Raw genomic sequence first — 12,825 nt, forward strand, 5'->3', positions numbered from 1 at the left:
TTTTATATTTAGATTCGTCATATCATCATTCCATATGATAGCCTTAGCTGGCTGAGACTGATCATTGTTAGTTGTTTTGTACAAAGTATCATTTTTGAAATAGCTGAGATGACATGCTGGACATCCGTCTTGTGTGATCCCACCATCGGCTCATTCAAAGAATTGTGTCGGCTGAATAAAGAAAAATACATAACCAAATATTGACTCAGTGTATTTAATCAGAATTAGTTTAGCAATGATTTTTATTGGAATTAAGTTCTGACCTGATGGCGAACATCTCAATATGTTGCACAAAATATTGACCTGCTGTTGGTGATAGATGAAAAGTCAGAGGAGCATCAAAGTCAGCAGGATGCAGTCAGGAAACTGTGAGGATATTATTTCTAATGTGCAGAGGTTGGAAAAAAATTAAGTATTCTTCTAATCATTGATTATAGGTAGACGATTAGTTCATTTTGTATTTTCATGTATTTATTTACGTGGGTTGTTCCTGTTTTTTCATGCTTATCTGTAATTAATTCTTAGGAAAAGTCTAGGAAAAGATTATGTGATCTGGTCCTAATTGTTGGGGAAATGTAGACAATGTTCAAATATCACACTTTCAGTAGATTGATTCCATTTAAGTGACAGTGTAACCTAGAGTAGCCTATTTCAGTCTGCTGAACATGCAAAATAAGATTTGTCTACAGGCAAGGATGCCAATTAACATGAGAAATAGTTTCCAATTCTATTAATATGTACATGTGTGTGAATGGGGCTCGACATATAAGGGTTTATAAAGAGGCTTTTTGAATTAAGTGAAACAAAGTTGTGTTAATATCTCAGCTGTGTACACAGTGGTGAATTGGGGTTGTTAAGGGTTAACGCTCGAGCCGTCACAGCACGTGCACACGTCACCTCTCTTCCGCATCTGTCTGTGTTCACTCGCTAACATTAGCCATGTTCCCCCCCGGTTTCATTTGCTTGACATTTCATGCAACAGTCGGTCGTCGTGCGTGACAGTCGGACGGACGTTTGTGTTGCATGTTGGTTCTTCTGACTGCGGAACAGTTTCACTTTCCCTTCAGAAACACGCCGGAAATAACGAACAAGCTAGCCTGTCGTAGCTAGCCAACAGCTTTCAGGAGAATAACGTCGCTGTGAAGCAACCGACCAGGCACAAAGGTGAGGGGGAGGCAGCTCAGAGTGGGACTTTTCTTTTTACTGATTGTGTCTGTGGGTTCAAACAGCATGTCAGTGACGTGTGGAAGGCTGGGAGGAAGGTAACACATTAGCTTACTTAGCTGAAATAGCTGGTTGCTGTTATTGAGTAATGCAAGCTAGTTATTTAGTCTAGCGTTACAGCAGCTGTCTTGCCTTTTTGAGTACATGCTTAAAATAATAATTATGTCAGCTGTATTTTAGATAAGAGACGGAACAGCCCATGCTTTATCAATCTCAGAATGATAGTCCATTTCATTCAGTTCAATCATTCTTGCAAAGACTACGTGACCACTTAAAGGGGCGTCACTGTTCTAGTCAGCCCTGTTTCCCGCTAACAATCGATATTAGTAGTTAAGACGTGTCCTAAAAGTCACATTTAGTGTATTACGAATATTGCACCTCCTGCGATATGAAAGTTGCAGTGGGTCGTATTGCAATTTTGCTAAAATTTCGAAATGGAGATATCTTTAGAGCTATAGGCAACTCACACACAGTCATCGTTGTGATGGTTGTATGCTGCACATTGTGTCAAGGCAATTGAAGAGTCAAAGGATGCAATACACACCGTTTAATCTGTGGAGATATGAATAACCGATATGATCATGAAGATAGTCATCATGTGATTTTTCTCTCGATCGCTTATTTAACCTTTTCTTTCAGTGCTATGCCGGCATGGACCCTACTTTCATATTTTAATATTAAAGGAAGTGGTCATAGTTAAGCTAACTGTGTTGTTTACTTCTCTGCAGCATCTATGAGCTGAGTTTGTCTGACCGGATCAGAGGATGTATCCGCCTTCCAGAAAGGACTTCATCTCTCTGACACTCAGTGATTCCCACAACAACACTTACAACAACGGCAAACACCGGAGACAGTCCTGCTGGAGGGTGAGTGGTCTCGTGGTGCGGTGTGCAGATCACGGCTCTAGACGGATTCACCATTTGGACACACAAGCCCTGTGTCTGATGCAAGATCATGAGCTTATGTTCAACTTATGTGTGAAAGATACATACCTGCAGGTCCATACACATCACTGCAATACCACAGAGTTATAGTTGACGGCAGTGGTGGAAGACGTGGATAACGTCATTTTATACCATGATACTGTTTGGAGAGAGTTCACTGAATGGTTTAAAGAGTATGAAAATGAGGTGAGTCGTGTGCTTTGGCATTCAGTCACCTGATCTTAAGCTAACTGCACACCGATGGTGGATTTTGGAGGCTTATGTTAAATAGTTCACCACCATCATCAAAATACCAAATGAAGTGAATACCTTTTTAAATGACTGCAGTAGAGACTTGCAAATACCTTAGAAATCATGATACTTTATCTATCGATGTAGCAACATTTGCAGTAATATCCATAATGGCCTAATATGATACAACCAGAGATATTATAGGAAGTGCAGCACTTGGTATGAAAACATCTCTGACTGCAGACTTATGTTGTGTCACATGGCCCGGTCCTAATTGATGGATTGCTTGTTTGCTTCTGTTCACATCCCCGAGATAGAGCATCTCTGTCTTTATGAAATGTATCTTCTTCTTTTTTTCAGACAAATCAATTTTCTAGGTTTCAGTCTTCGGGTTCTGAACCCTCCTTTGTTGTTGAGCAGCCAGAACTTTCAAACTTCTCGGATAAAAGCATCCCTTGAGCACATGATCACTACAACGAGATAAAACAAATTCAGCTCATCTCTGTCTCTCTCCCGTCTCCCCGCAGATTTCTCTTTAATCTGGTTTGCTTTGCTTTTAAGTTTCGTTCACATCTCACTCCTCCTCATGCCCTCTCACTGTGAGCCTCCTTCGTCTCCTTTTTTGATTTTTGATGCTCAGGTTTTACAGGGATACTGTGTTGCACTTTTCATTTCACATCTCATACTTTTGTTTGCTGCTCCTTCCTCAGGGGTTGCTGCTTTATTCACAGGTTTCCGCCTTCATTCTTGTAAAAGTGGTCTTCTAACCACGCTCATAATGAGACTACCTCAGTTGTTCACTCATTACTTCTGTGTTACTCATACAGACTGTAAAAGAAGTGGACGTAGCCTCCTGTTCTGAAAAGTGGAATTACCTTAAACCAGCTTTTTCTTATTGCCAGCAGGTGGCAACACCACCGGTGTACAAAGTCCCTTTGTATAGATATCTATGAGTAAAATAGATGATTAAGCAGTGTATGCATTTGGGGATGACTACCTTGTGATTGAACCTGTCAATCAGGATAGGTGCTTATCAATGCGTATCCCTCCCTAGCTCCACCCTCTTGTCCAAATATGGTCATCTCTAGCTCCATAAATAATGACGTGGCGATGGCTAAAATGCCAAACTTGAGGCTTGAAAATGGTAGTCCACAATCCAATGGCTGACATCTTACACAGTCCATGGTTACTCGGTTTGATCAGCTAACTGGACTTGGATGGGAACGCTTCAAGTGAAGGATTAGAGGTGTATTTTTTTTTAAATTTTTTTTTTACCATGCAATGAGAGATTGCTTTGCTTTGTACAGCTGTCAGTGTTGAGCAACATACACCAGAAGAGTTATTTACGGTCCGGCAAATGAACTGACACGCGTAGCACACACCGAACACAACGTACAGATGGAGAGAATTCAGGGAACAGCAGCCAGACTGTGCCATGCTGAGGACCAATAGCAATAGGATTGCTGCTTTTCTGGGGGGTTGAAATGTGTAGATGCTGAGAAATAAGACAGTGGTGTGTCATGATACACATCAACAGGTATGAGGGCTTACACAGAAGATGATGGCTGGAGGTGTTTTGTTCTGCGTTATAGGCTGCCGGTGTGTGTTCCCTATACTTCTATAATATGTGGTCTAACACGTCTTTTTTTTTTCCCAACAAATCTGCTTTATTTGAAATGCAGTTGGACCATTCCTCAACATTTAATTGTCAAATTACTTACCACTTATATTTTCCCCTAAAACAATATTTAGGATCTATCTCTGCATCTGTTTTTAATCCGTAAACTGATATAAAACACTAAGTAGTATTTATAAAATTTAAAAAAAAAAGGGTTTGCAGCTACCCTGATCATAAACAAAAAGGCATCTTTAATCATCATTAAAGATGCCCCCACCCGTAACCTGTGGGTCCTCATATTTGATTCTGGTTTATGGTCTCTGAGAAGACTATTCTCCGCAAGTCATGTTCCTCTGAGTGGCTCGCTGCTTGTGTCCTCACACAGCAGAAGGACGTCTCCGCATGCTGCAGCCCTTTACACACGTCATTGGTTTCCTTCAACATGTCCAAAGAGCTCTTGATCTCTCATTATGTACGGCAGTGTGTGTGATTCTTTCAACAGACAACCTGCCGAGTGAGCCTCCCTGACTCCAGCTCAGCTCAGTGCAGATGGAGTCGATAAATAATTGTGTCTTCTTCAGTGTGGAGTATTACCTGGTTGTGTTTATGAACTAAACCATAAAGGCCTGGTTGGTAATGTTTCCTAAACATTTGTAAAAATGCAGCCTTGGACTGAACAGAATATGTTGATGCTGTTATGGTGAGGGAGCCATTGGCGCAGTAAAAGTAAAGCGTCCCCTGAGATGAAGTCTGCTGTGTCTAGTGTAACAATGGCTCAATAGTTTCATGGTATTGCACGGGTGTTAATTAGAGCAGGTAAGAGAGTGGTGCCCCTCTGCCTGTTAGCTGTCTCTCCTGAGAGACTCTGCACTGCCAGGTACAGCTGGTTACTTGGATCATTTATTTATGAGCTGCCACTGGGCTGAAGCCATCAGCTGGAGAGACATGTTGACTTTACTCAGGGTAAGCCAGACCAGAACGGCCATCAGGCTTTTCCCGTTTTCACTCTGCTATTTTCAAAGGACCATAAACAGATTTGTGAGATATTTTAAGGGGGGGGGGATTTTAGAATCCGCTGACGGACTCTTGTGATTTGACTCCAGAGCTGTTGGACACGAGTCGGTGTAGTCGGCTTCATGTTTGTTTGTTTTTAATCTGCCTACAGAAATGGAAGCAGCTGTCTCGGCTCCAGCGAAGCCTCGTCCTGTTCCTGCTGGCTCTGCTGCTCATATTTGGACTGCTCTCCTATCCCAGCATCACAGAGCAGTGGAGAGGTAAACGATGCAGGACAGCAACACACACACACACAAAAGAGCTGATGAGTGTGATTGCCTGTGTGTTGCGTTTGGTGGTGATGATGAATTCCAGTGAATTGCTTCAAGGCCACAAGACGCTCCGACAGTTTCTCTCTGTTTAGATTCGTTTTTGTGTTTGTATACACCTGCTTGCTTTTACTGTTTTATAAATCTACCTGCACTCTATTTGATTTTCACATCACGTCCACACTAAGGTGGATAAATTGCTCTATTGCCTTTGTGTTTGGGGTTTGTGTTCACACTTAGCTAGCATTTTTTCACACTGGGGAAAGGATGATGTATGCCTGCTTAGACTCGGTCTGAGGCTAAAAGATGATGCATGTATGTATTGTAACTCAGACTCGAGCGAGGGTGTGTGGGAATGGAGTTAGGAAGACAACTTTGTGTGACCATCTCTGTCTTTTTTTAACATTTATTTTCAGATGAAAGCTATATAATTATAATAATAATATAGTCAGCTGGCATAGTGTGGACTTAGTCTCAGCTTATTTTCTCATTCTTTCTGTGTTCAGGGGGGTCTGACAGGGAGGACTGGCTGGAGCTGAATGACAGAGACGTGAAGGATCTTCCTCCAGGTGTGAAGTCTATATTGGTTCAGGCAGAAGGTAAAGCTCTGCCTCCTGTGGCAGAGCCACATGTGCTGCCAGCTGTGGATCCAGATGCGGTTGCAGGTGCTGTAGTGGAGCCCAGAGGACCAAACGTCCCCATTATGCCAAAACCTCCCATTAAGGTGGGAGTTGTGTTTGTATTATTTCCCATCAGTCAACATCATTTATTCAGTATTCACACTGAAGTCGGCCGAGACTGTTGCCAGATGTTAATTACAGTCGGACACGTTACACTTGCATCAATGTCATGATTAAAAACAGCTGTACTTGTTTGATGTATTCTCTTTAATTCAGTGTTGCATGTACGTTTTGAGATGACTTGTACAGCGGTCACTGTTTTGGTCAGCATCGTGCTTTTGTATAGTCCCTCTTACCCCATTTGGATTAAATATGTAGACTCTTATTATTTTATTTATCCCCAGAATAAGAATTTCCCAAACAAGAGAGGTCCACCGAGCCTGCACAAAGATGGAAATATTTCAGACACAGTCGGCAGGGAGAAGGAAGTGCAAGAGGTGGTTCGAGAAGAAGGAGAGGAGGAGGACAAAGAGCAGAAGATTGTCAGGTAATCTGTTTGTTGTGTTTTTTCCCCCAACTGAGCAGAAAGTTTTGCAACTGTTTGCCAAAAAATTCAGAAAATGTGCCACCCTTTTATGTGCATGACTAATCAGTGTTAATGGTGAATGTAGTCAATTGAAGCAATACATTCCTCAGTGCGCGTTATATTGACTGAGAAAGCTGAGTTTGCCTGCTCGCCAGGATACCAGGATGCATTGTGCGCGAGCTTCTGGCGCCTGGAGGGTCCCAGCCGGCCTTCTCCTCGTGCACGGCTAACGCAGCTGCAGCCACAGCCTCGGCCTCCCGCCACTGCATTTCTTTCGGCCGTATACACTGGCTCGAATATATAAGATTGAATATCCGGCCAAAACACAGTAAAGTACAATGCAATGCAATACTGTTGGTTTTTTGCTGCATCTAGAGCACAGCCCCCCCAGGCTACCCAGAGGCAGAGACTAGAATACCAAGCTGAAACAGCCTGTAGTGCTTCCTCACCTCCAACTACATCAGTCATGAAGATGGCTTTCTTGTCCATACAATACAGCACACACTGAGGAATTTACTGCTTCATTCGACTACATTTACCCTCAACACTGATTGGACATCCACATACAATTTGTGACAATCTTTCCCTCAGTATAACTAACATGACATGTTAACATGATATTACTCAGATTAATGGAAACAAGCATTTTCCAACCGCACCCAGGCCCTGTAGCCTTCGTTGCGGTACATGAATCAGAAGCGGTTGTAAGACGGGTTTTCACTTTGGTCTCGCAGCTGGAGGGGAGCAATGATCGAAGCTGACCAGGCCACCGAGCCTCCGCCCTCAGCCAATGGGAGAGAAGCTGCGGCTCCCCCAGCCCCAGCCGACCCCGCTGACACTGTCCCATCGGAAGGTCTGTACTGGATTCAAATTGTTGGCATTTTCCTAAGGATTTTTACACAAAGGGAACATGAGAAATGAAGGTACGTGGTCTTCAACAAACGATTACCCATTCATTTGTTCCTAAAATTCCAGTCCAAAACCCAAAGATTTTCACTTCTTGATGATGTCAAACACAGAAACCATAATATTTTCTTGTCATTCCTTATTGTTCTACAGCCTCGTATCATTGAGTTCCTACTCTCTCTTCCACTTACAATCTTTTCCCCACAAGCATATTCTTTAACACAGCATTGTCCAGGTATATGCTGTTCAAAGCCCTGCTTCTGTTCTTTCTCAGTTATAATATTTCCAACACGCAGGATGAAACCTTCGCTGTGCTCAAAGCAGCAGTATCGGAGCATGGCACAGAATATTCCTTCTACAGAAAATGAGAGAGCCTCCTAGAGGAAACACAGACTCTTAAGGTTGCACTTTCATTTCTTATTCATTCCTTTTGTTTGTAGTTCCGACTGTAGCTGTGGACAGGCTGCAGGCCGTGTGTGATGCCTTCAGACATGCGTGGAAAGGCTATAAGGACTACGCTTGGGGTCACGATGAGCTCAAGCCCATCTCCAGGTCCTTCGGCGAATGGTTCGGCCTGGGTTTGACGCTCATTGATTCTCTGGACACAATGTGGATTTTGGGCCTGAAAGAAGGTATTGTACTGTATGTCAGTCGTCCCCTCTCTCTTGGGGCTTGGTATCATTTGACATGTTTTAAAACCAAACAAAATACAATACTGATATAGAGTCGACGCGTCTGTTTGCGTCCACTCGCATCTTTCCATTTTGTACCCTATGTACATACTTGTGCCATCTCTAAAAGATAGATTTACAAACTTTAAAAGGGAACTCCATTGATTGTAGACATGTATGTCTGTTTACAGGTGTTGGGGAGTACTACTACATATGGGAAGACAAGTTGTATAAAGCCTTTTGTGGCTCCAGAGGGAGCTGCATGAAGTCTGGTGCTTTGGTGCTGAAAGTTCATAAAAGCTGATGTCACCAGATCTGTAGCCTGCTCTTTATCTCTGCCACATTAGCCGCTCCACTGGCAGTCAAGGTTGCATGTAGGCTCCAAGAAAGAACGCAATATCTCCATAAAGTTTTATCCGACAATGTCAGGAATGTTAAGTTTTCTTTTAAAAATCTGACAAAGCTTTGGTCGGGGCCTGTCTGACATCTTTGATCCACCATGATGTTAAATTGCTGTCATTAAAATGTCATTATTTTTTTCCCCCTCTTTCTCTTTCTTGTCCTCCGACTCACTCCACACAGAGTTTGCAGAAGCAAGGGACTGGGTAGAGAAAGAGCTCTCTTTTGACAAGAACGTGGACGTAAATCTTTTTGAGACAACCATCCGTGTCCTGGGGGGCCTGCTGAGTACCTACCATCTGACAGGAGACCAGCTCTTTCTAGATAAAGCTGTGAGTCCGTCCATAACGGGCACTCCTGCTCTCCTGTCTTCTTCTGTTGTCTTGGTATGCAGGTTCAAATATGAGAATGCAACTCATGTAGCTTCATAGTTAACTATATTGTCGAGTTGACGAGGTTCAGAGTCTCCTCTGTCACACTTCAGTTCCATTTTAACAGGTGACTTCAGATTTACTGGTGCGGTAATGTTATGTGTGAAGCGGTTGCGGTTTCAAAATGACGCCAATGATTATCAACTCTTATAAGACGGAACATGTGACTTCCCCCATACTTGTGTTTGCTCTCTCCACTTAAAGAAAGATATCGGGTCCCGGTTGATGCCTGCCTTCAAAACTCCCTCAAAGATCCCGTTCTCAGACGTTAACATCGGGAAGGGTACCGCCCACCCCCCTCGATGGACGTCAGACAGCACGCTGGCCGAGGTCACGAGCATTCAGCTGGAATTCAGAGAGCTGAGCCACCTCACTCAGGACCCACAGTACCAGGTCAGGGTACCAAGAGGGCCTCCATTGTTTTCAGACATGCTCCGGTGTGCGTCTCCAATCATTCTGAGATGGAGGGGGAAATGATTGGAGGCAATTCATATAGATTTTAGATGGAGGGCTTCAGTTCAGTTAAAATCAGACTTTAAGTACAGCGTGCAGACACTTGTGTGATTGAAGTGACGAGCATGAGCTCGGATTTGCTTTGAATCCGTCAGGTTGTCAGTTTATGAGTGATTCCAGAAACCGGAGGTTTCCCCTGAACGACATTTGAGTCATTTCTGCCCTACCCTCGGCCAGCCCTGTGAGACGTAGCTTTTGATGAGCCCAATTTCATCAAAGTGTGAAATTGCAAATAATTTCCCAATGATAAACTGCAGTATTTTTTAAGCGTATTGGCCCACACACCGGCAGTATGTAAAGTGAGGCTGTTGGGTTCATCATCTCATGTCGAGACACTAATGGTAGCTCCTTTTTTTCTTTTTTTTCTTACCTCACCAGGAGGTTGTGAATGAGGTAATGAAGCTGGTCCACAAGCTGCCAGGCAAACATGACGGCCTGGTGCCCATGTTCATCAACACCAACAGCGGCCAGTTCACCCACAAAGGAGTGTTCACGCTGGGTGCCAGAGCAGACAGCTACTATGAATACCTGCTCAAACAGTGGATCCAGGGAGGCAAGACGGAAGACGAGTAATTCACACTTCACTTTCCTCAGTTCATGTTCTGTGATTGTGAGAAAAAAACACTGGAGTAGTTAGACTGGAACCACAGAGCCGGCACCGACACACGTTTTGAGAATAATATGACCTGACCTGACATTCAGTGCACTGTTAGTAGTTAGGCTGCACCAAGTCAGAGCTGGGAAATCATCTGATCCAATGATGTACATTTAAGTGAAATACTATTCTAATCATTAGTTCATCTTATGTTATCATCTTACAAGATTCTCTTCATGTTTTCAAATTGATGGGTTTTAAAAATGAGATGGCGTGCACAGTCAAAGCTCTGGTCTACACGTGAAGAATTTGAGGTAATGGTGTAAATCACTGCATTGCACCACTTTAAGTACGATGTAGTCGACACCAGAATATTGTTCTTGTTTTAAAGATAGTGCTGATGACCACATTCATATTGCACAGCCCTAAACGGAGTCACTAGAGGCTGACTAATGTTTCTCTCACATCCTGTCACATGTCCAGCCTGTTGGAGGACTACCTTCAGGCTGTGGAAGGAGTGAAGAAACACCTCGTGAGACAGACGGGGCCCAGCAAACTGACCTTTGTTGGAGAGTTGTCCCACAGCCGCTTCAACCCAAAAATGGTCAGTGTGAGAAATACTTGGGGTGTCATGGGGTCACGAGACCTTAATTAATCTGGGAGCTGCTAGAAAACGCTAAAGCACATTTGGTAGTGTTGTGTATTATTTAGAAGGACCCCTGATTGTTGTAGCGTAATTCGCACACTGCCAAAACTCAATGCACTCGGAGACAATGACCGCCGTGTTCAATCAATCAGCCTCTGTGCTCTGTACGTTGAATCAGTAGCTGTACAAACTCATGAGCTCTTCTGTCCGTCAGCCAGTCCGATCAATTCCATCTCCCATCAGTCTCGTCCTCCCTCATTGCTCTCCTCTCTCTCCCCCCTCTCTCTGCAGGACCACCTGGTGTGCTTCCTGCCAGGAACCCTGGCACTTGGGGCCCACAACGGCCTCCCGGGGGACCACATGGATCTGGCTGTGCAGCTGATGGAGACGTGTCACCAGATGTACAGACAGATGGAGACGGGGCTGAGCCCAGAGATCGTGCACTTTAACATGCAGGCCAGCGACGGGCAAGATGTCGTTGTCAAGGTGAGGCTAGTAGCTTAAAGCTGGTGTTTGAGTTATCATGTTATCATTCATATTTTCCTTTTTTATATCTTTGTGTGTGTGTAATTTTATTTTAAGCTGCAATTAAAACGAGCCAGAATGCGTGCGATCCCTCTGCTGAGTGAGTCGACATGAATCATGGGAGTTGTGTCCATAACCTTCCTCAACGCTCATTAACTGCTCCACGCTTATCAGAGCAGCCAGTGTTTTTGTACTTGTCTCCACCGCTGCCTTCATTAACCTCAAATACAAGTATAAAACATTTTAGGAGTTAATTCTAGGATTAAACACTAAGGAAATAAATGTCTACAGGATTTATTCATTTATTTCAAATGAGTAACTCACTTGTTACACTTTGTTCTATAGTTGCATATCCTTGGATGTTTGGATTTCAATACTGTTTACATTTGCGGTTGTTTACAGGCTCTGTTGTGTGGGTAGCGTAAAGTAAAAGAAGAGGAATAGAAATGATGCCTTGAGTACAGAATCCTCCTGATAAAGGTTGCTCCGGGGCTCCGGGGCCCGACTGCTTGTTACCGTGGACTTGTGTTATTCGACAGCAAAAGGATTACACGTAAACTCATGAATTCTTTTATTGTGTTATTTATGGATTCTGTTCTATTTACATAAAACATTTGTTGACAAATCCGTAGCGCCTCCATTAATCAGATCCTACGATAAGGCACCTTTTTATGGTTTGTGTTTTAAAATGTGCAAACTCGCGTCGTGCCTTCTTCTCGTTATTTGTGCTTTGAGCAATAACTCATCTCTTCTTCTTTTTCACTTCGTATTCGTTTTTCTATTTATTGGCCTTTTCTCCTCCAGCCTGCAGACAGACACAACCTGCTGAGGCCAGAGACGGTAGAGAGTCTGTTCTACATGTACCGGTTCACCAAGGACCCCAAGTACAGAGACTGGGGCTGGGAGATACTGCACAGCTTCAATAACTACACCAAAGTACAGACAAGATCATTAACTGTCCTTACCATCACATTTAGTGTCCTTAAACCACCTGACCGAACGCCTCCACTCCTGCAGGTCCCCGGTGGAGGCTACACGTCAATCAACAACGTCCGTGACCCCGTGAACCCGGGGCCCCGGGACAAGATGGAGAGCTTCTTCCTGGGCGAGACGCTGAAGTACCTGTATCTGCTCTTCTCCGACGACGCCGAGCTGCTCAGTCTGGACAAGTACGTCTTTAACACAGAAGCCCACGTCCTCCCCATATGGCCCTCCCCACCCAAGTGATGTCCCCGTGCAGGAGGTGCGTCTAAAGATCCGACCCACAGCGTCAAAGACTGTTATTGCCGCTCGGTCCGGCAATCCTCTTCAGCAGCCGCCCAGGCTCCACTGCTGCTGTTGAGCAGTAAAGCAGACCTGTGCTGTCTACGTTTCCATGTGGAGGGTTTGTTTCATTTTCTTCTTCCCTGTTTTATTTTTCCTAAGGAAAAGGTTTGTGTTAGAGCTGGTCTCTAATGTAAAAAGCTTCTTTTTTTTATATCAGCTCTGACTAGCTTCCAACAGGAGACAGGAAGGAAGATGGCGGGGGGCTTTATTACTTGGGGGACTGTGTGTGTGTGTGTGTGTGTGTGTGTGTGTGTGTGTGTGTGTGTGT

The 12,825-nt window shown here is 43.9% G+C and overlaps 1 protein-coding gene across 1 annotated transcript; it reads left to right on the forward strand.

Annotated features, from left to right (window-relative positions):
* The first annotated feature begins 887 nt into the window (after window positions 1-887).
* Window positions 888-12,769, forward strand: man1b1a (mannosidase, alpha, class 1B, member 1a). The gene is made up of 14 exons (XM_031855774.1): window positions 888-1,164; window positions 1,953-2,090; window positions 5,183-5,291; window positions 5,846-6,063; window positions 6,364-6,506; window positions 7,280-7,398; window positions 7,892-8,083; window positions 8,705-8,853; window positions 9,157-9,345; window positions 9,844-10,034; window positions 10,544-10,664; window positions 10,998-11,192; window positions 12,036-12,167; window positions 12,249-12,769. The coding sequence occupies exons 2-14, from the start codon at window positions 1,989-1,991 to the stop codon at window positions 12,456-12,458; spliced, it is 2,070 nt and encodes a 689-aa protein (XP_031711634.1). The 5' UTR covers window positions 888-1,164; window positions 1,953-1,988; the 3' UTR covers window positions 12,459-12,769.
* The last annotated feature ends 56 nt before the right edge of the window (window positions 12,770-12,825 follow it).

This window comes from Anarrhichthys ocellatus, unplaced genomic scaffold (genome assembly GCF_004355925.1).
Source record: "Anarrhichthys ocellatus isolate YVR2014 unplaced genomic scaffold, GSC_Weel_1.0 scaffold16, whole genome shotgun sequence".
NCBI classification, from domain to species: domain Eukaryota; kingdom Metazoa; phylum Chordata; class Actinopteri; order Perciformes; family Anarhichadidae; genus Anarrhichthys; species Anarrhichthys ocellatus.

Coding starts and splice junctions, on each gene's coding strand:
- man1b1a (XM_031855774.1), top strand. CDS start 1,989: ATGTATCCGCCTTCCAGAAAGGACTTCATCTCTCTGACACTCAGTGAT. Junction 8,084..8,704: donor GATTTTGGGCCTGAAAGAAG/GTATTGTACTGT, acceptor CACTCCACACAG/AGTTTGCAGAAGCAAGGGAC. Junction 9,346..9,843: donor CTCAGGACCCACAGTACCAG/GTCAGGGTACCA, acceptor TTACCTCACCAG/GAGGTTGTGAATGAGGTAAT.